We start from the raw sequence: 24,205 nt of genomic DNA on the forward strand, positions 1-24,205 counted from the left end.
TATGCGTATCTTCTCCATCCAGTGGAGTTAGTATGCCCTATCATTTCCATTAAATCCTGTGCATTAAGAGAGATAGATTGTGTCTGCATAGTACATACTGTATTTAAAATAACGTGATCTTGTTTTTTATGATCTCCAATAGCTCTCCTCCAACTCATATGTCAATGCTGTGGTTTTAATATTTGTGCGTCACAATAAGTTGATTTTAACCTTGCTTACGCAATACTATTATCCTTTGTACATAGACATTTACAGGAGCAATTAGGTTTAAGTGCCTTGCTCAATGGCACATCAACAGATTTTTACCTAGTCGGCTCGGGGATTTGAACCAGAAACCTTTCGGTTCCTTGCCCAACACTCTTAACCGCTAGGGTACCTGCCTGTATATGTATCCCATTTCCATGGCTGTATTTACATACTTTCCATGTGTTGTTCTTTCCACGTTGACACGGTAACATACCTGTTGTTCTTTCCATGTTGACGTGGTAACATACTGATGGTACAGTAACAATAGCCTACATGGGTGTATCACCTGTGAGGGGAGTGGTTCTAGAGCTCAGGTTTAGGGCCTATGGCGTGCGCATGGGGGCGGATTATTTGGCCTCTGGGTCGTCTTAAAACAGAGTTGAAGTTGATCCAGCACCCAGGGTTATTTTGGTCACTGTCAGGCCTGTTGGGAACCTTTCACATCCAGGCCGAGTTCACTGGAAACTATCTTCCATAGAGATCAGGGCTGGATCTGTCAGAAAGACTAAGATTAGTGAGAGACTAATATCGCTTTCACAATACTGGGCTGGACAGGAGGAGCGGTACTGATCTGGACAGGAGGAGCGGTACTGAGCTGGACAGGAGGAGTGGTACTGAGCTGGACAGGAGGAGTGGTACTGGGCTGGACAGGAGGAGCGGTACTGATCTGGACAGGAGGAACGGTACTGAGCTGGACAGGAGGAGTGGTACTGGGCTGGACAAGAGGAGCAGTACTGATCTGGACAGGAGGAGCGGTACTGAGCTGGACAGGAGGAGCGGTACTGGGCTGGACAGGAGGAGCAGTACTGATCTGGACAGGAGGAGCGGTACTGAGCTGGACAGGAGGAGCGGTACTGGGCTGGACAGGAGGAGCCACAGTGACCTGGACAGGAGGAGTGGTACTGAGCTGGACAGGATGAGCCAAACTGAGCTGGACAGGAGGAGCGGTAATGAGCTGGACAGGAGGAGCGGTACAGGGCTGGACAGGAGGAGCCAAACTGGGCTGGACAGGAGGAGCTGTACTGAGCTGGACAGGAGGAGCGGTACTGGGCTGGACAGGAGGAGCGGTACTGTGCTGAACAGGAGGAGCTAAACTGGGCTGGACAGGAGGAGCGGTACTGAGCTGGACAAGAGGAGCGGTACTGGGCTGGACAGGAGGAGCGGTACTGGGCTAGACAGGAGGAGCTAAACTGGGCTGGACAGGTGGAGCGGTACTGGGCTGGACAGGAGGAGCTAAACTGGGCTGGACAGGAGGAGCGGTTCTGGGCTGGACAGTACGGTTCGGGTCTGCCCTACAGTGTGAATAAGGCAATAGATGGGCTACTAAAAAAGACCCACCAGTTGCCCTTTATCCATTATAGTTGCAGTTAAACCGTTTTACTCTCAGTCTATAATGATTATGGGAAGATTTGGGAAGGGTAACCTCATCCTAGATCGGTAGGTCCTCAACCAGGCCAACTTCTACTCTGAGCCCTCATACCCTTCTGTGTTCCTTTGGTAGTCTTGAAATCCCCTTTTCTTGGCGTAGAATAGAGATGTGAGCCTGTGGATGGTTGTTTGTAGACTGGTCTCAGGAAGTGGGATGGATGGATGGAGTGACATGGTTAAATTTAGATGGACTAAAGGCCCAGTGGGTTGAACGGTCCAATCCCCACTGGCCTTTTCTTTATTTGTTTATAATAGAATAATATAATAACTGTATATTTCCAAGATGGATTATATTTCCCAGAGGGATACCAACTTCGGGGAATGGTATCCCGTATAAGCTCTGATAAAGGACTAAATGCCCAGTATGTAATGGTATCCCATTAGGAGCTCTGATAAAGGACTAAAGGCCCAGTATGTAATGGTATCCCATTAGGAGCTCTGATAAAGAACTAAATGCCCAGTATGTAATGGTATCCCATTATGAGCTCTGATAAAGGACTAAATGCCCAGTATGTAATGGTGTCCCATTATAAGCTCTGATAAAGGACTAAAGGCCCAGTATGTAATGGTATCCCATTATAAGCTCTGATAAAGAACTAAATGCCCAGTATGTAATGGTATCCCATTAGAAGCTCTGATAAAGGACTAAATGCCCAGTATGTAATGGTATCCCATTAGGAGCTCTGATAAAGGACTAAATGCCCAGTATGTAATGGTATCCCATTAGGAGCTCTGATGAAGAACTAAATGCCCAGTATGTAATGGTATCCCATTATGAGCTCTGATAAAGGACTAAATGCCCAGTATGTAATGGTATCCCATTATAAGCTCTGATAAAGGACTAAAGGCCCAGTATGTAATGGTATCCCATTAGAAGCTCTGATAAAGAACTAAATGCCCAGTATGTAATGGTATCCCATATAAGCTCTGATAAAGGACTAAATGCCCAGTATGTAATGGTATCCCATTAGAAGCTCTGATAAAGGACTAAATGTCCAGTATGTAATGGTATCCCATTATAAGCTCTGATAAAGGACTAAATGCCCATTATGTAATGGTATCCCATTAGAAGCTCTGATAAAGGACTAAATGCCCAGTATGTAATGGTATCCCATTATAAGCTCTGATGAAGGACTAAATGCCCAGTATGTAATGGTATCCCATTAGAAGCTCTGAAAAAAGGACTAAATGCCCAGTATGTAATGGTATCCCATTAGGAGCTCTGATAAAGGACTAAATGCCCAGTATGTAATGGTATCCCATTAGGAGCTCTGATAAAGGACTAAATGCCCAGTATGTAATGGTATCCCATTAGGAGCTCTGATAAAGGACTAAATGCCCAGTATGTAATGGTATCCCATTAGGAGCTCTGATAAAGGACTAAATGCCCAGTATGTAATGGGATCCCATTATAAGCTCTGATAAAGGGCTAAATGCCCAGTATGTAATGGTATCCCATTAGGAGCTCTGATAAAGGACTAAATGCCCAGTATGTAATGATATCACATTAGAAGCTCTGATAAAGGACTAAAGGCCCAGTATGTAATGGTATCCCATTAGAACCTCTGATAAAGGACTAAATGCCCAGTATGTAATGGTATCCCATTATGAGCTCTGATTAAGGACTAAATTCCCAGTATGTAATGGTATCCCATTATGAGCTCTGATAAAGGACTAAATGCCCAGTATGTAATGCTATCCCATTATAAGCTCTGATAAAGGGCTAAATGCCCAGTATGTAATGGTATCCCATTATGAGCTCTGATAAAGGACTAAATGCCCAGTATGTAATGGTATCCCATTATAAGCTCTGATAAAGGGCTAAATGCCCAGTATGTAATGGTATCCCATTAGGAGCTCTGATAAAGGACTAAAGGCCCAGTATGTAATGGTATCCCATTAGGAGCTCTGATAAAGGACTAAATGCCCAGTATGTAATGGTATCCCATTAGGAGCTCTGATAAAGAACTAAATGCCCAGTATGTAATGGTATCCCATTAGGAGCTCTGATAAAGGACTAAATGCCCAGTATGTAATGGTATCCCATTAGAAGCTCTGATAAATAACTAAATGCCCAGTATGTAATGGTATCCCATTAGGAGCTCTGATAAAGGACTAAAGGCCCAGTATGTAATGGTATCCCATTAGGAGCTCTGATAAAGGACTACATTCCCAGTATGTAATGGTATCCCATTAGGAGCTCTGATAAAGGACTAAATGCCAATTATGTAATGGTATCCCATTAGGAGCTCTGATAAAGGACTAAAGGCCCAGTATGTAATTTATGTCTTGTGGAAGTAAGCAAACCACAGATAAGAAGATAGAGTTCAGATCATAAAGGTAAACAAACAACTTTTCCACAGTGGCGTATATCCTGAAACCCCCTAGGGGATGAATGTCAGTGTAATCACTAGATACAACACTGCACGGCATATTTACCCACTGCACTTGACTACATGTGAGCATCAAACGACCTGTTCAAATGTGGTCCAAGTATAGCTATAGCTATAGTTTCCTACAGGCTTCTGCTTCAGGTTTCTTTAACTTTAAAAAGAGGTAGGCTAATGCTATGCAGGTTAGGCTATTTAAACTAGCATATACCGTAACTCAAGACGACATTGAAATCATACCCCTGTTATTAACTCTACAGGTGCTGCTCGTCCTTGTTGTATGTATACCCCTGTATTTTTACAGCTGTCCCCTGTAGCTCAGTTGGTAGAGCATGGCGCTTGCAACGCCAGGTTTGTGGGTTCGTTTCCACGGGGGGCCAGTATGAAAATGTATGCACTCACTAACTGTAAGTTGCTCTGGATAAGAGCGTCTGCTAAATGACTAAAATGTTTTTTCTCCTCTGTGCAACATAGCAAACCTTTGAAACTGTATTCTTTCCCATGAGTGTCCTCTGTGTGTGTGTGTGTGTGTGTGTGTGTGTGTGTGTGTGTGTGGGTTTTATGTAGTGCAAGTGTCATGCATGTGTGTGTATGTGTTTTTTTTTCTTTGGTTTTTCCCCTTGTTTTGGATTTTCACCTTGTTTTTCCTATTTGCCTTGTAAACAAATAAGATGATTACACATTGCTTTGTTCAAGGATGACATGACATTGTAGGCAGCAAACCAAAGTGGTACAAATAAGGGTTGTATCTTGTTTTCAGGCAGACATTTCTGTATTTTTATAAATGTATTATTCATTCATTAAGAAAGAGAGTTACTGTTGTTGCTTGAGCAATTTAAGATTGTCTTCTCCAAGGCAGTACATGTGTAGGTTGGCAGAAAATTTAACTTAGTTTAGTCTACCAAGACACAAGGGCAACATGTCAACTTTGTCTATATGGTTGAAATACAGGATGTCAGGCTCTGTCATATTACGTTGTTTTAAATCTAAGGCTGTCCTTACTGTCCCGAATGTCCTAACCTTCCTGACTGTCTTTATTGTCCTGACTGTTATTACTGTCTTGACTGTCCTAACCATCCTGACTGTCCTAACTGTCTTTACTGTCCTGACTGTCCTAACTGTCCTAACTGTCCTTACTGTCCTGACTGTCCTGACTGTCCTTACTGTCCTGACTGTCCTGACTGTCCTAACTGTCCTAACTGTCCTGACTGTCCTGACTGTCCTGACTGTCCTGACTGTCCTAACTGTCCTAACTGTCCTTACTGTCCTGACTCTCCTAACTGTCCTAACTGTCCTGACTGTCCTAACTGTCCTAACTGTCCTGACTGTCCTGACTGTCCTGACTGTCCTGACTGTCCTGACTGTCCTAACTGTCCTAACTGTCCTTACTGTCCTGACTGTCCTAACTGTCCTAACTGTCCTTACTGTCCTGACTGTCCTAACTGTCCTGACTGTCCTGACTGTCCTAACTGTCCTGACTGTCCTTACTGTCCTGACTGTCCTAACTGTCCTAACTGTCTTTACTGTCCTTACTGTCCTGACTGTCCTGTGCCTCATTTTGCTCTTGGCACCTTCCTGATACTTCAGCAAGGTACATTACATGGCACTTGATACGTTTGCACTTTAATCTCATCAAAATTTAAAACATCTCTCTAGTTATAACCTTCGAAGGTCACTTGTGATTTGGCAAGTATATTTAATGAAGGCAAAAATAATGTTTTGCTATGTTTTGTAATGCTACCTTACATTTTAGTCATTTAGCAGACACTCTTATCCAGAGCAATTAGGGTTAAGTGCCTTGCTTAAGGGCACATCAACAGATTTTTCACCTAGTCGGCTCTGGGATTAGAACCAGCGACCTTCCGGTTACTGGCACAACGCTCTTACCCACTAAGCTACCTGCTGCCCCTTACTAACCGCATGCTCTACCATTGTGTGTCCAATAGTCATTTAGCACCAGGGATACCTCCTTGAGACTTCCTCCTTCTCAACAAATGTTCGGAATGCCTTCGCTGGCCTTGTCTTAGTTAGCCCCTAGTGAGTAACACAATGGTGGGTAGATTCTTGAGTGTGCATGCAAAGCTTTGGGAGGGTTGGCAAACCATCTGCAGGCCGGTGTGGGAAGAGACAAAGGCTTGGCATCTGGGTGAGGAGGAAAGCGGGCATAAGCTCCTTTATTCCCGCTTGCAGTGCCAATATGAAGCCTCTTCTCTTGCCCCAACACGAGTGTCTGCTTTATACTGCATGCCCCTGTGTTTATCTGCTGTTTTCCACAAGTGGGTCAGATGAGCTAGTTTAGGCGATGTCCTTCCTATATGATGGTTGTTTAAACATAACACTCATGTCTAACACGTTTGGGTCCTTGCATGTCCACTTGTAAAGCGGCTCCTTCCTGTCTGGTTTCTTGTTGTTTTCCCTGACATCCGGTAGTGCCCAAGGCGAACTGGGAGCCAACATGACGAGCTACGTCCGTTCTGTCCTGCTAACATGGATGCCGCCTGAGATGTGAGGTCAGGAACGTCCATGATCATATGGTAGGGACCCAGAGAGTCTGATGCCACAGAGTTAGTGCACAGCCCAGAAGACGTTCCAATAATGTTCCTAGAAGGTTCTGAGAACATGACAGAACATTTTCTTGTTTGGTCTTCTGCTTCTGGGTTGGTTGTTACATATATATATATATATATATATATATATATATATATAAGCGCTATATAAAGCGCTATGAGGAGACTGGCTCTCATGAGGACCGCGACAGGAATGGAAGACCCAGAGTTAACTCTGCTGCAGATGATAAGTTCATTAGTTACCAGCCTCAGAAATTGCAGCCCAAATAAATGCTTCACAGAGTTCAAGTAACAGACACATCTCAACATCAACTGTTCAGAGGAGACTGCGTGAATCAGGCCTTCATGGTCGAATTGCTGCAAAGAAACCACTACTAAAGGAAACCAATTGGAGATTTTTGGTTCCAACCGCTGTGTCTTTGTGTCGGTGTGGGTGAACGGATGATCTCCGCATGTCTAGTTCCCAACGTAAAGCATTGAGGAGGAGGTGTTATGGTGTGACTGTCTGTGATTTATTTAGAATTCAAGGCACACTTAACCAGCATGGCTGCCACAGCATTCTACAGTGATACGCCATCCTATCTGGTTTGGGCTTAGTGGGACTATCATTTGTTTTTCAACAGGACAATGACCCAACACACATCCAGGCTGTGTAAGGGCTATTTTACCAAGAAGGAGAGTGATGGAGGGCTGCATCAGATGACCTGGCCTCCACAATCACCCGACCTCAACACAATTGAGATGGTTTGGGATGAGTCAGACCGCAGAGTGAAGGAAAAGCAGCCAACAAGAGCTCAGCATATGTGGGAACTCCTTCAAAACTGTTGGAAAAGCATTCCAGGTGAAGCTGGTTGAGAGAATGCCAAGAGTGTGCAAAGCTGTCATCAAGGCAAAGGGTGGCTAGTTGAAGATTCTCAAATATAAAATATATTTTGATTTGTTTAACACTTTTTGGGTGTTATTTCATAGTTGTGATTTATTCACTATTATTCTACAATTTAAATGTATTTAAATAGTAAAAATAAAGAAATCCCTTGAATGGTTAGGTGTGTCCAAACCTTTGACTGGTAGTATATATATATATATATATATATATATATATATATATATATATATATATATATATATATATATATATATATATATATAATATCATTATACTATATTATATTTTTTATAAATTATTATATATTACTCACCAGGCTCTCATTTAGTCATATTTCAACATACACAAATAGGTTCCAATCCCCTCTGGTAGGTTCCTGAAATGTGACAATGCAGAAAACAGGACCAATTAATAAATGTTTACTTGTAGGGTACTGATCTTTGGTCACTAGAAACCAAAGGTCGTTACCCATCAAGAGACATTCTAGGAACCAACGATTGCTAATTTGCTATCCTTTTGCAACCCAAGTTCCCCATATGTGCTAGACAGAGAGTTCAATATATTGAATTACGACATACAGATGGGTCTAATAAACCATTTGCTTTGAACGGTGTTTCGCCGAATACATTCCCTTGACATTAACACAGGGCTTCTTAGCAGGTCTTGAAAGCAGCATATGCATATGCAAATAAAGACAGCCCAGCTGGATAATATTAAATGCTCTCCATAAAGCTGGATTCAAATTCATTCAAACACATCATCCACCACATGCAATCCTTATGTCGGGTCCCTACAAAAGTGTTTCATGGTCACAGCTGATAGTGCCTGTGCACTCAACCACCTGTTGCCTTGAATCTCGTGTAGGAAAGAGTGCCGTACGTCATTCACCTGCACACTATAAGAGAAAATGAAGAGAACTTTTCATCAAAGTCCATGCGGTGCCACTTCTCTTTGTACTACAGTGAAGGGAAACCTGATAGCCGATAACTGATAACCTGACTCTCCATTGAGCTTCTCCAATGAGTATGTTGTTTGTTGTTGTCCTGGCCCCGTATTCATAATGTATTTCAGAGTAGCAGTGCTGTTCTCGGTTCAGTTTTGCCTTTTAGATTGTAATGAATGAACTGGGATGGCCTGATCCTAAATCTGCACTCCTTCTCTGAGGCACTTTATAAATACAATGCCCAGGAGTAGGTTTACTCTGGGCTACTCTGGGTTATTCCAGACCTAAAAGCAGCCAGAAGCCCGTCAGTCCTCCCCTAGTTACCATGTGACATCTGCCACTAGTTTAATGTTTTAAAGCTGCATGTTGACTGCAGCACTGACCTTTAAGAAATGGGACAAACCTCCTCCCTCTCTCCCCAAGGATCGTTCCTACACACTTGTTGAACTCAATGTTCAAACGTGTGAATCGTGAAGTCATTTAGAAATATGTAAAGCAGAAAATACACCCACCTTTGCTGAATACTGCCTTTACAAAGAAAGATAAACAACGAACAATATTTTGCCAGCAGACTGTTTTTGTTCTTAGGTACACACACAGCTCTTATCTAGGCGCTCCAGTTGCCATTTTACTATTTTAATTTCTTAAACAGTGATGGAAATTATGTAAGCATTCTATCTGGCCAATCTTTATGTATGTTTCCTTGCGATTGTTCTACGTTTGGTGTGCTATTGACTGATAAATGTAATGGCAGCGGCTCAGATTGTGAGAAAAAGAGCGCAATGTTTGAGCGTTCTCTAAATAGTCAAATAAATGGCTTTTCTAAATGCCATTCAGAGGAACTTGGAAAGGATGGGGAGCAAACATCCTGTAGGATGTTTACAACACACAACCATATTGACGGACAATGGAGTTGATAAATGCGAAGGCTACTTGCTCGCTGGCTCGTTGGTTTGTTCGCTTGCAGCGACGGGCGAGAACGCACAGCTGTTCTGCATATTTCCCAGGGAACTCTCTGAAGAAATACGGTTGTTTCATGACAAAGGCCCTGTGACTAACCTCTTCCCTGGCCTACTACTCTGATGTACGTACTGTAGAAGCCATACATAAATAAATAGATAAATAACCAAGCCGAGGCCCTTCACTGTGGGCCGCGTTTCAGACGGAGAAAACATCCCTGCTGTAGGTAAAGATGTAGTGGATGAAGAGGACATGGTTGGCTACTCCACACCATGAAATTATATTTTATTGTTTCGTTATATTACAATAGAATTGTATCTGCAATGAACATTTCACCCTATTTAATGAGCCCTTGGTTCTTCTCTTGTCTTACCCAAATATCAGAGCTACAGAGCTACATTGTGTTGTGTTACAGCCTGAATTCAAAATGGATTACATATATATATGTTCTCACCCATCTACACACTATACCCCATAATGACAAAGTGAAAACATGTTTTTCCAACATTACAACAACAATGAAATGGAAATGGCTTTTGCAGATATTGTCTAAGTTTTTCTCTCTTGGTATCTTAAGCCGGTGTGCTGATTAGATAACACATTTCTACAAACTTCTCAGTCGATACCCCGGTGGGCAAAACTAGTTTACGTCATTTTAAAATCAGTTTAGCCAAGTTTTACCCACTGGGATGTGTATCATGAAGTAGCACTGCATATCTAAATCCTATGCAAATAAACCATGGATGAATTCTGTAATATATTTTAAGCCTATGTTGTCATTGGACAGATCCATCCTTGACTGTAGTCTCAGTTTTGTAAAAGGCTGGAGTCAGCCACTCCAATACAGCTGGGGTATTTGGCAACGAGGACCATTAGTGTGTGACAGTGCAGCTGATAGTTTCCTGTCTGTTTCCAATTTGTACGTTGCCATAATGTTTTACAAACCCAGTCCCAGTATTTCCCTGGTGTAATGGCTTTTTAATTCCAAGCACATTTGGGATGCAGGCATTCATACCCCTGGCCTGGATCTAGGGTCTCTAGAATAGATAGCATAGCGCAGGACAACGTGAAGTTACCCATGTTCATGTTTGTTGGGCTCTGAGGCAGAGGTATGATGGAGGATCTTAATTTGAGCCAGTTTGCTACAGCAGGAAAATAATACTGCAGCAACTGGAAATCTGAATAATTAGGTGGATTATAATTATTGGACATTTTTGTAGGGGTTGATACATTTTTTCATTAAATTTCAAAGTGGAAATGAGAAACTTCAGAATCCTTTTTAAAGCTCAAATACACTATACATTTTACATTTCCTACATAGCAGGAAAGTTCTGCAGGTTAGCATTTTTCGTCATGAATCTTGTTCTGGAAGCAGCTCTGCGGAGTGGTCACTATCTGGCACAGCCACAAAGTCATACAATCTGATTTTACACAATGCTTAACCCTAACCTTAACCAGACTGCAAAATGAATGCCTAACCCTAACGTTAAAATAAGACCAAAAAGCTCATCTTTGTTTTCATACATTTTTACAATAGGCCCTATGGCCAATTTTTGACTTTGCGGCTGGCCTATCTAAGGGGCTAATCGCTCGGTTCTGCCTCAACGACAAGACGCATGACAATAAAGGTCAACCTGCGAAAGTTTTCCTGCAATAGGGTAATCAAATTAAGATACCACATCTGTAGGCCTTGATATATTAGTGTGTTGTGCATTCTCTAAAAAGTTATTATTCTTTCTGTGCACACCGAGTCTATTTAGAAAGGTAGGGGTTACTAACCGTGTTGTGAAAAATGACATTGAATTGTTGGCTGGATGTTCTTTTTTTAATCTTTATTTTGTTGTTGTAATTTTTTACCCCATTTTTGTGATATCCAGGCTGGATGTTCTTGAATACAAACAGCAATGTTTTTCTCTCAGTTGTATTTCTTATTCTCCTGGCTCAATTGCATTCCAGTTTAATTGAATTAGCAACTTGAAGGATAAAAATGTCCTACTCCTTTAGGCCAATAAGGGTAGTTCTTAACCACTCAAGTAGCACAGCTTAACCCTACCACTCAAGTAGCACAGCTTAACCCTACCACTCAAGTAGCACAGCTTAACCCTACCACTCAAGTAGCACAGCTCCCCTCCCATAAACAGACATATTTAGCTAACATAGTATGTTATAACAGTTGAATACACAGTGGAGGCTTGTGTGTCAGGAATGCTCTTCACTGCTGTCTCAAAAGTTGTGTCTGTTCCGGCTAACAGCTATCCAAATAGCAACATTACTGCAATGATGTCAATGTTCAGCCGATACATCGCATTGAACTCTGACTCTGCAAACATGCCTGCATGTCTCGTTTATCAGCTGGATTATTGCTTGTAAGTGCTAGACCAGTATGAACAAATATGAAAATGTATTGCACTCACTACTGTAAGTCGCTCTGGATAAGAGCGTCTGCTAAATGACGTTTGTGCAGAAATTTAGTCTTGTCTAGGCCAATACGGCAACCACATTTGTTTAACAATGAAATTCCCTCATCTTCCCTCGATTTTGAAAAGCAAATTTGTTCGACCTGAGGGGCATGTGCACATTTGAATTTTGTCTGATAAACTATGCACCAGCCATGCTGCAACCTCAAACTGTTACCACACTGTTTTAAATGCATAGTCTTTTGTGGCTCTTTCCTGACAAGTTCCACAACACTCACATTAAAGGGACAATCTGTAAGCTTTCCTGTCCAAAGTGTCAGGGCGATGCTTCTAAATCGTGATTCGTATACAATAACGTCCAAGAGACTGTTCTGATCCACCTGACAAAGAGTTGTGTCCACTATGCATTGGGAATATCAAAATGTAATTTTTATGCAAATTCTCTATGAGAATTTCAAAATACGAACAGAGCAATATAAATACTTTTCTCAAAGATTGTGTGGACTAGCAAACGCTTTTTACTGTATATGTTTTCAATACATCAGGACTACACCAAGATGAGAAAATGGCAGTTGTACAAGAAATATGCCTCCAAGTCAATAAAGTTTGAACATATTAGAGATCAGGTGTTTCTTCACTCTCCCCAGTGCCCTCTGCTCATCCTCCAGGCCAATAAGAACTGAACTGGAGTGCATGTGCATGCTCTGTTGCCTTAAGTAATGGTGATGGCACAGCACTGCCCACAGCTGCACTACGGAGCCCATGTGATGTCCGTGGTTGGAAATAATCTGAGGAGGGGGCGGACAAGAGCGCTCACTTCCTTTGAGAGTTCCGTTGGATTTAAAGTAGAGAGCAAATGGGTGTATGTGTTTATATTGGAGGGAACGAGTGATGGAGATGATTGCTGTGATGTTCATGTTAAATGGATGCATGCCCCTTTAAGAGCGCACAAGAGTTATGGGCTGAGATAACCAGATAGAGAAACAGGATATAATTATGGGCTGAGGGAGAGAACTAGGATAGAATTCAACTTAGTAGGAAATCATGTTTTCCTGAAACAGCACAGGGGGATACCTAGTCAGTTGCACAACTGAATGCATTCAACTGAAATGTATCTTCCACATTTAACCCAACCTCTCTGAATCAGTGAGCTGCCTTAATCAACATCTGCACCCAGGGATCAGTTGTTGGAGGTTAACTGCCTTACTCGAGGGCCGAAAGGCAGATTCTTTCCACCTTGCTGGCTCGGGGATTTGAACCAGTGACCTTTTGATTACTGGCCCAACGCTCTTAACAGTTAGGCTACCTGCCGCCCTTGTCTGTGTGCTGTATGTCACTTTGTAGCCGTTAGTGATAATGCTAATGATAACGTCTGCTGGTAGATGGAAAGGCTTTGCCAAAAACCTTCTCAATTAAATGTTAACTACAAAGGTAGGCCTATGCCTACCTGGTAGAATGATATCATGATTATTTACATCAATCCAGTGGCTATTTGTTTTGCAAACTCTGCAATCAAATGAACGCTACAGAAACGCAGCTAAACAAACAACGGTCTCTGGGTGGTGCGCATTTGCATTAAACTGTGACTACACCCAGAATTCAACATTTCTACGATTTTGTTCCAGACCTCAAAATTGGTCTCGTGATGTGGTTTAAGCATTGTTGTGGACTTAGAACATCCAATTGTGTTGTTTTTCTATTAAAGAGTTGTTATTTTCAGAGCGAAAACCTGAAAAAAACAGAGAAACCCTGTCCAACCCTCTTCTTACTAAGAACAGTTAATGGTGTAATGACATTTACATTTACTGTGTGTCTGTGTTTCTGTTTCAATGGCTATGTTTTCCTTCCAACAGATCGATAGTCATTAAAGAGTGGATCGTTTGAAATGGCAAAAAAGAAGATGGATTGTTTTGGGTGCTGTTGGATGGTCATCTGTCTCCTACTGGGTACTCCCACTAAGGCAAGAATTAACTTCCCTTACCCTCTCTTTTTCTCTCTTTACTGTATATCTCTATCTGCCGCTCTCTCTGTCACACACACACGCACACGTGCACGCACGCACGCACGCGCGCGCACACACACACACACACACACACACACACCCATAAGTGCAGGACCATATTGTGCAGGGAAATGCTATTTTCATGTCTACTGTGTCACTGGTGGGGTTCATACACTGTATAACATATGTGCCATTTTAATACTCTGCTCAGTAATAGAACACCACAGTTTGTTGGGTGCATTAATTGGTGTATATATCCTTTTTCACTCTAGTGATTTCTTTATGCAGAAAATCTAAATAACTTTGGTGAATGACCGTTTATATTGATGAATAATCAATAAGGTGCATGTAAGATTGGCAAGTGGTCAATATAATAGAATATACAGTACCAGTCAAAATATGGAATCATGTGGTAACCAAAAAAGTGTTAAACAAATGAAAATATGTTTTATATTTAAGATTCTTCAAAGTAACCACCCTTTGCCTTGATGACAGCTTTTCACACTCTTGGCATTCTCTCAACCAGCTTCATGTGGAATGCTTTTCTAACAGTCTTGAAGGAGTTGGCTGCTTTCCTTCACTGTGCGGTCCAAATCATCAGTTAATTGAAATGTATTCCAAGGGGCTACCTCATGAAGCTGGTTGAGGGAAAGCCAAGAGTGTGCAAAGCTGTCATCAAGGCAAAGTGTGGCTATTTGAAGAATCTCAAAAATAAAATATATTTTGATTTGTTTAACACTTTTTTGGTTACTACATGATTCCATATGTGTTATTTCATAGTTTTGATGTCTTCACTATTATTCTACAATGTAAAAAGAACAGAAATATCAGGAAAACAGCCATTGAATACAAAGCAGTGTATCCTTGCTTTGGCTTTTTAGTTTGGCATTCATTGATGGTGCACCTAATGATTCCGCAATATGGAAGAAGTTGATTTTCTGCCCACCCAGTCCCGACAATTTCAGTATTTTGGCATGACATTTTGTAAAGGCCTTTGTGAGAAGATTTTGCAATTTAAAGTTGCCCCATAGTCTTTGGGTTCACATTGGGGGGTTTGACATTTCTATGTACACCATTAACTTAAATTTTCTATGGATTTGAAGGGAGTCGCTTCGCTCTACATTATAGTCCCTTCCTGTTTCCTAAATAAGAATATGGTGACTGAGCGTCCCGTTTGAATCAGTCCCTGTGGAGTTCAAATATAGAATGCAGCAGGGACAAACCTGGCTGCAGACACATATCCTAAATGTACTGTGTTGTGTAGCTATTTGTTTACAGCCAAAAGACTCAACAAACTAATGATGGAGATGACAAACTATAAACCCTCCCGTTAATTTAGCTTTAGATGACTGCTATAAAATATGAATAAGGTCATTCCTGTGTTATGTTTAGCAAAAGACTGCAGCGAGAGTTCTAAAGTAATCAGCTAGAGTTCTAAAGGAATGTTGATGAATTTCACTTAAGCTTTATATGATTTGTTGCGCTTAACTTGATACTGCTCCCTTGATTATTCTGTATTAATTATGTCATGTGATGCTATGTGTTATGCTATGTTATGGTATGGTATGGTATGTGATGCTATGCGTAATGGTATGGTATGGTATGGTATGGTATGGTATGGTATGGTTTGTGATGCTATGTGTCATGGTATGGTATGTGATGAAATGGGTTCTCTTCCTTGCAGATCTTAGTTGCGGCTAGCCCAGAGGTGAACAGTACCCAGAATCACCTACAGCTCAATGTCTACCACGACATAGGAGTCACCAGGAACAAGATTGTGACAGCCCAGTTCGAGTGCTACCAGAAAATCATGAAGGATAACGACCACAACAAAATAGGTTAATAAAAACAGAAATGGATGACATGTTTTCAGGCACCCATGTCATTGGCAAAGTGGGTCATGGTGAATTATTATGTGTGTGTGGGGGGGAGTGAGCCTCAGAATCCCATAAAGGGCAAAGTTGTCTTGTAGCAAAATTGGGATGCTACAGTGGCTTGCGAAAGTATTTACCCCCCTTGGCATTTTTCCTATTTTGTTGCCTTACAACCTGGAATTAAAATGGATTTTTTGGGGGGTTTGTTTCATTTGATTTACACAACATGCCTACCACTTTGAAAATGCAAAATATATTTTCTTGTGAAACAAACAAGAAATAAGACAGAAAAACAGAACTTCAGCATGCATAACTGTTCACCCCCCCAAAGTCAATACTTTATAGAGCCACCTTTTGCAGCAATTACAGCTGCAAGTCTCTTGGGGTATGTCTCCATAAGCTTGGCACATCTAGCCACTAGGATTTTTGCCCATTCTTCAAGGCAAAACTGCTCCAGCTCCTTCAAGTTAGATGGGTTCTGCTGGTGTACAGCAATCTTTAAGCCATACCACAGATTCTCAATTGGATTGAGGTCTGGGCTTTGACTAGGCCATTCCAAGACATTTACGTTTCCCCTTAAACCACTCGAGTGTTGCTTTAGCAGTATGATTAGAGTCATTGTCCTGCTGGAAGGTGAACCTCCGTCCCAGTCTCAAATCTCTCAAAACATGTTTCCCTCAAGAATTTCCCTGTATTTAGCGCCATCCATCATTCCTTCAATTCTGACCAGTTTCCCAGTCCCTGCCAATGAAAAACATCCCCACAGCATGATGCTGCCACCACCATGCTTCACTGTGGGGATGGTGTTCTCGGGGTGATGAGAGGTGTTGGGTTTGCGCCAGACATAGCGTTTTCCTTGATGGCCAAAGCTAAATTTTAGTCCCATCTGACCAGAGTACCTTCTTCCATATGTTTGGGGAATCTCCCACATGCCTTTTGGCGAACACCAAATGTGTTTGCTTATTTTTTTCTTTAAGCAATGGCTTTTTTCTGGCCACTCTTCTGTAAAGCTCAGCTCTGTGGAGTGTACGGCTTAAAGTGGTCCTATGGACAGATACTCCAATCTCCGCTGTGGAGCTTTGCAGCTCCTTCAGGGTTATCTTTGGTGTCTTTGTTGCTTCTCTGATTAATGCCCTCCTTGCCTGGTCCGTGAGTTTTGGTGGGCGGCCCTCTCTTGGCAGGTTTGTTGTGGTGCCATATTCTTTCAATTTTTTAATAATGGATTTAATGGTGCTCCGTGGGATGTTCAAAGTTTCTGATATTTTTTTTATAACCCAACCCTGATCTGTACTTCTCCACAACTTTGTCCCTGACCTGTTTGGAGAGCTCCTTGGTCTTCATGGTGCCACTTGCTTGGCGGTGTCCCTTGCTTAGTGGTGTTGCAGTCTCTGGGTCCTTTCAGAACAGGTGTATATATACTGAGATCATATGACAGATCATGTGACACTTAGATTTCACACAGGTGGACTTTATTTAACTAATTATGTGACTTCTGAAGGTAATTGGTTGCACCAGATCTTATTTAGGGGCTTCATAGCAAAGGGTGTGAATACATATGCACGCACCACTTTTATTTTATTTATTTATTATAATTTTTTTAAACAAGTTATTTATTTAATTCCACTTCACCAATTTGGACTATTTTGTGTAGGTCCATTACATGAAATCCAAAAATAAATCCATTTAAATTACAGGTTGTAATGCAACAAAATAGGAAATATGCCAAGGGGGATGAATACTTTTGCAAGGCACTACATTGACATAAAAATATGTATTTGCCTAACGGTAAAAAAAAGATGGTTATTGGCTTTATCTTCAGCCCATTAGGTAGGATGACTTGATTAGTGAGTGCTTGTGCTCATGCATGAGTTTGAATCCTAAGTGGGATCGATTCATGTAACACAAGCCCTCGAGTTGACCACCTGATGTCCAACGAGGAGCTCTTTGATAGAGAGAAGAAAGAAAAGCTTCTGTTTTGTGTAGTCAATGGCTAACAAGGTGTGATCATCTCACCAGTCTATTTGTATCCAGACCATTAACGTTAGCCAGTCGACAGGTGAGGAGACAATTCATCTTAAGCAAGCCTGAGGGACTGAGGGACTGAGAGGAATGCCAATATATCAGTGCTGCAGTCATTTGGTGTAATTTACGCAAGTTGCTGTAAACCTCTCATTTGGATGGGAGTCCACTAGCGTTGTGTCGGATTAGCATTGCAGTCACACCGGCAATCAGCTAGGGGATGTTCGCCTTTGGCGTCTTGGCTAATTAGCAATCCTATCACACAGGAAGATGGGGCTCTAGGGTGTCTGTCTGAGAGTGTGTGTGGTGGTGAGGGGGTGAGGAGGGGTGAGGAGGGGTGAGGAGGGGAGAGCAGCAGGGGCTTCAGGAGAGAGAGGGAGCATCTGACAGAACAGACTTAAAGTGTTAGCTGTGTTCAGTCACTCTTATTTTTAGGGGAGCCCTAGAGGTGTAATACCAAAACGTTTTAAAGACTAAACATAATCTTCACTGAGCTGATTTATCGAACCAAAATATTTGGAGATATTTGGGGAAGTGCATTATTGTCAACACATGCCAGAGGATTGTCAATTTAAATCCAAAGCTTTAAAACACACATCCCACCCCTGTTGTCAAATCAAAGTCTGAAACACCCGACTACTAGAGGAAAGAGAAGCAAAGTACAAAGTGAGACAGGCATGGGTAAAAACACATCCTGGCTGATATTCAAAATTTAAACCCAAGAAAGGGAATTTATATTCCTTTCTGATTCAATGTTTTTTCCTCAAATAGATTTTAGTCAACTGGACTTTTATGGTGGATGGAAGACAGAGTCAGGAAGCAGTTCTATATTTAGAATTCAGTCTGATATGGATGTGGGATGTTTCAATATCTGGGTTCTCCACAGTAATGTCTCATTGCCACCATACAATTAGGAGCATTGGCAGAATCAACAGTTGTTCATTCGTTAGTAATGTACAAAAATTGATATGGAGGCGAAAATAAATAAAGACGTTAGCATTAGCAACATGATATATCAGCAGGTGTCTCCAATAACTACTGAGTGTGATGTCAACAAACAACATATTTACTTACATCACATATTGATTTCAACTGTGTATTGATTGACGTGACCTGCTTCAATTAACCACAGTGTTGATTCTTGTTGCAGACAGTGTCAGTGACCTCTCAGTGCTCCTGCTTTATTTGAACAGTTGCTTTATTTGAACTCTGATGGTTTCTATGCTGCAGGGCCAGTGTGTAACCGGACCTGGGATGGGTGGCTGTGCTGGGACGACACAGAGGCAGGCTTCACTTCAGAACAGCACTGCCCTGACTACTTCCAGGACTTTGACCCCTCAGGTGAGCCCCCCGAACGCCCACCATGTGGCCACCGACATGGGCTAGAGTTCCTGGGGAGTGGGGACCCACCTTGTATGCAGGTTTTCATTTCAACCTATAACTCCAATTTAAAAACTGCTGAATTAAATGTAAAAAAAATGTAACTTTAAATTGTTCCAGCTATTTCACATGTGTTATGTTCTGTCTTGGAATCATTCTAAAATAGCAGATTCAAGGTGTTCCAGTTCATTGGTTCCCTTGAAGGTGACTGGGAATATGGCCGAATACAAACAGTGTAGTTATTCACTCCGCAATGCAATCAAACAGGCAAAACGTCAGTATAGAGACAAAGTGGAGTCGCAATTCAACGGCTCAGACACGAGACGGATGTGGCAGGGTCTACAGACAATCACGGACTACAAACGGAAAACCAGCCACGTCTCGGACACCGAGGTCTTGCTTCCGGACAAGCTAAACCGACGCGGCCCGCTACCAAGGACTGTGGACAAATAACATTTGATTTGATTTGATGTTCATCAGTCGGGATCACGACCAGTTTCATCTGGTGTATTAGTGCTGGGCTGGAATAAAAGCCTGCACGCCATGTAGCTCTCCAGGACTGGAGTTCTACACCCCTAGTCAAATGGAGTGACATCATTGGTAGTGAAATCCAACATACAGTGGGTCATCCAGGATCAACATTGAGAAACACTGGGTTTGAGTCAAACACAGCAATCCTTCCTCCTTCTGGGCTGGTTTGGTCATTTTGAATCCCCTAATTTTGTATCAAATGCCTTTATTTTTTATTTTTATATTAAACTTTTCAGTTTATTCAGTTATCCCAGAGGCTTCAGAAACTATACTGCTTTAAAGGCGCTTGCAAATTATATTACTGCGAGGAAAGATTACTTGTTGCCTCTGTCGATTAAAAAAAAAACAGAAAAGGGAGCTGTTTTGAAGATGAACTTCAGATCTCTGCATTTTGAAGCCTGTATCTGATGTGGTTAGAGTTACATCTCTTACATTTTTGATGTAATGCTCTACAGAAATGGTGACAAAAATCTGCAGTGAGAACGCACACTGGTTTCTGCATCCCGACAGCAACCGAACGTGGACTAACTACACACGATGCAACGAGCACACAAACGAAGGCATAATGGTATGTCACTGTCCGAAACATATGTATTTCTATTCATCTTCTCAATTAAACAATATTTACAGTGCAATGTCAAAAGAATATCAAATGGATGTTCTAGTAATTCAAAAATAATTGCTTGCTGCATATTATTTTGCCCTTCTAGAGAAACTTCCAGATTGCTAATTCGATTGAATGGACATTAAGCAATTGAAAAAACATGTGGAGATAGTATTTGACTAAGGCTGTGAGCTCTCTGCTCTGTGATTTTCAGGGCTGTTTGACTATAACTAACAAGGGCAGTTTATATATTGATTATTCAATGCGTTATGTAGTGAAATAGGGGTGTTAGTGAATTCAGAACACATAATATGCTAGGTTAATATGAGGCTTATCATGTCTACTCTCTTCCAGACTGCCATGAATTTATTCTACTTGGCCCTCATTGGCCACGGATTGTCACTGATAGCCCTATTCATTTCCCTGGGAATATTTTTCAATTTCAAGTGAGTGTAAATTAACCAAACTATATAAATAATTAAATACTCAAAGGCTTTGTTCCTCGGTCTGTTTTTATTCACAGATAGTTGATACAAATGACTTTTCCCCTTGTGTTTCTGTTTTTAACTCCACAATGACAACGTCTACTCCTTTTCCCCTTGTGTTTCTGTTTTTAACTCCACAATGACAACTTCTACTCCTTTTCCCCTTTCGTGTAGGAGTTTAAGTTGCCAAAGGATCACTCTCCACAAAAACCTCTTCTTCTCCTTTGTTTTGAACTCGGTCATCACCATCATCTGGCTGACCGCTGTGGCGAATAACCAGGAGCTGGTACAAAGAAACCCTGTACGTTTATGGATGGATGGATGGATGGGTGGATGGGTGGATGAATGGATGGATGGATGGATGGATGGGTGGGTGGGTGGGTGGATGGATGGGTGGATGGGTGGATGGGTGGACGGATAGATAACATGTGTTTGTATATAAATAATAGTATATCTGTATTATACTATGTAATATATATTATACAGCCACACACCAATGTAATGGCAGGACACACACTGCTAATTTGCTGCTGCATTTATAGATATTCAAAGAGTTAGCCCAGAAACACTGCATGCTGTGGATCCAAATTATTAAATGTTGGGAAATTAGGCAAACTCAGCTCCATCATTCATTGAATTAGATGGCACATTCATCACAAAACCAACTGATATTGCCAACTACTTTAATGTTTTTTCATTGGCAAGATTAGCAAACTTAGGTTTGACATGCCAGCAAGAAACGCTGACACTACACATCCAATTATAACTGACCAAATTATGAAAGACAAGCATTGTAATTTTGAATTCTGTAAAGTGAGTGTGGAAGAGGTGAACACATTATTGTTGTCTATCAACAATGATAAGCCACCAGGGTCCGACAACTTGGATGGAAAATTACTGAGGATAATAGCGGACGATATTGCCACATCTATTTGCCTTATTTTCAATTTAAGCCTACTGGAATGTACGTGCCCCCAGGTTTGGAGGGAAGCAAAAGTCATTCCGCTACCTAAGAATAGTAAAGCCCCCTTTACTGGCTTTTGACATTATCGATCATAGTCTGCTGCTGGAAAAACTTACAGTACCAGTCAAAAGATTGGACACACCTACTCATTCTAGGGTTTTTCTTTATTTTTACTATTTTCTACATTGTAGAATAATAGTGAAGACATCGAAACTATGAAATAACACATATGGAATCATGTAGTAACCAAAAAAATGTTCAACAAATCAAAATATATTTTACATTTGAGATTCAAATAGTCACCCTTTGCCTTGATGACAGCTTTGCAAACTCTTGGCAACCAGCTTCATGAAGTAGTCTCCTGGAATGCATTTCAATTAACAGGTGTGCCTTCTTAAAAGTTAATTTGTGGAATTTCTTTCCTTCTTAATGTGTTCGAGCCAATCAGTTGTGTTGTGACAAGGTAGGGGGGTTATACAGACGATAGCAAGAACAGCTCAAATAAGCAAAGCGAAACAACAGTCCATCTTGAAGAATCTCATATTTAAAATATATTTTGATTTATTTAACACTTTTTTGGTTACTACATGATTCCATATGTGTTATTTCATAGTTTTGATGTCTTCACTATTATTCTACAATGTAAAAAATACTACAAATAAAGAAGAACCCTTGAATGAATAGGTGTGTCCAAACTTTTGACTGGTAGTGTATGTGTTATGGCTTTACACCCCCTGCTATATTGTGGATAAAGAGTTACCTTTCTAACAGAACTCAGAGGGTGTTCTTTAATGGATTTCTCTCCAACATAATCCAGGTAAAATCAGGAATTCCCCAGGGCAGCTGTCTAGGCCCATCCGTAATTTTTTTTTTTACTAATGACATGCCACTGGCTTTGAATAAAGCCAGAGTGTCTATGTATGTGGATGACTCAACAGAATACATGTCAGCTACTACAGCGACTGAAATGACTGCAACACTTAACAAAGAGTTGCAGTTAATTTCAGAGTGGGTGGCAAGGAATAAGTTAGTCCTAAATATTTCTAAAACTAAAAGCATTGCATATGGGACAAATCATTCACTAAACCCTAAACCTCAACTAAATAAATAATGTGGAAATTGAGCAAGTTGAAGTGACTAAACTGCTTGGAGTAACCCTGGATAAACTGTCATGGTCAAAACATATTGATACAACAGTAGCTAAGATGGGGAGAAGTATGTCCATAATAAAGCGCTGCTCTACCTTCTTAACAGCACTATCAGCAAGGCAGGTCTTACAGGCCCTAGTTTGTCGCACCTGGACTACTGTTCAGTCGTGTGGTCAGGTGCCACAAAAAAGGATTTAGGAAAATTGCAATTGGCTCAGAACAGGGCAGCACAGCTGGCCCTTCGATGTACACAGAGAACTAATATTAATAATATGCATGTGAATCTCTCCTGGCTCAAAGTGGAGGAGAGATTGACTTCAGCACTACATGGAACTCTATTCCACATCAAGTAACTGATGCAAGCAGTAAAATTAGATTTAAAAAAACAGATACAAAAACACCTTATGGAACAGCGGGGACTGTGAAGCAACACAAACATAGGCACAGACACATGCATACACAAACACGATAACATACGCACTATACACACACGTACACATGGATTTCGTACTGTAGATATGTGGTAGTGGTGGAGTAGGGGCCTGAGGGCACACAGTGTGTTGTGAAATCTATGAATGTATTGTAATGTTTTTAAAATTGTATAAACTGCCTTAATTTTGCTGGACCCCAGGATCCATAATATATACAAATACAAAAATAGTCAGATGATAGTACTTATTTTCGCTTTTTTTGTTGTTGCTACAGTAGTTAGCATTAGCTAGCGCTAGTCAGCTGTACCTGCGTCAAAACTCCGCTATTTTTCATACTATAGCTTGTTCTCATCTTCTTTTTAGATCGTAAGCCAGCATGTTTTCAGCACTTTTATTTCCATGACTGATCAAAACTCATTTTCTCATGCTCTCTCTTGTCTCTCTGCAGCAGACTTTATGAGTAATATGTTTGGAACATCAAATCGCAATAAAATCACAGTATCGAATCGCAATAGATATCGTATCGGTATAATAGATAAGTATGGTGATAATATCGTATATCGTGAGGTCCCTTGCAATTTCAAGCCCTAATTTTCGCCCTATGTTCTCTTTTCCAGACAAGCTGTAAAGTCTCCCAGTTCATCCATCTTTATCTGTTTGGCTGCAACTACTTCTGGATGCTCTGTGAAGGGATATACCTGCACACCCTCATCGTTGTTGCTGTGTTTGCTGAGAAACAGCACTTGATGTGGTACTATCTTCTCGGCTGGGGTAGGTATTGGGGGATGTGGTACTATCTTCCCGGCTGGGGTAGGTATTGGGGGATGTGGTACTATCTTCCCGGCTGGGGTAGGTATTGGGGGATGTGGTACTATCTTCTCGGCTGGGGTAGGTTTTGGGATTAACATCATATTTTGAAGTGAAGTTTAA

At 41.3% G+C, this 24,205-nt stretch overlaps 1 protein-coding gene across 1 annotated transcript in view; it reads left to right on the forward strand.

Moving 5' to 3' along the window:
• LOC121536482 (calcitonin gene-related peptide type 1 receptor) overlaps nucleotides 1–24,205 on the forward strand; it is a 34,337-nt gene that overhangs the window by 4,175 nt on the left and 5,957 nt on the right. The window contains exons 2-8 of the mRNA XM_045206751.1: nucleotides 13,691–13,797; nucleotides 15,524–15,677; nucleotides 18,963–19,073; nucleotides 20,099–20,211; nucleotides 20,602–20,693; nucleotides 20,907–21,033; nucleotides 23,893–24,046. Of these exons, the coding sequence (XP_045062686.1) occupies nucleotides 13,723–13,797; nucleotides 15,524–15,677; nucleotides 18,963–19,073; nucleotides 20,099–20,211; nucleotides 20,602–20,693; nucleotides 20,907–21,033; nucleotides 23,893–24,046 (826 nt within the window). The 5' untranslated portion in view covers nucleotides 13,691–13,722. The remainder of the gene's footprint in view (nucleotides 1–13,690; nucleotides 13,798–15,523; nucleotides 15,678–18,962; nucleotides 19,074–20,098; nucleotides 20,212–20,601; nucleotides 20,694–20,906; nucleotides 21,034–23,892; nucleotides 24,047–24,205) is intronic.

Source organism: Coregonus clupeaformis, chromosome 23 (genome assembly GCF_020615455.1).
Source record: "Coregonus clupeaformis isolate EN_2021a chromosome 23, ASM2061545v1, whole genome shotgun sequence".
In the NCBI taxonomy this organism is placed as follows: domain Eukaryota; kingdom Metazoa; phylum Chordata; class Actinopteri; order Salmoniformes; family Salmonidae; genus Coregonus; species Coregonus clupeaformis.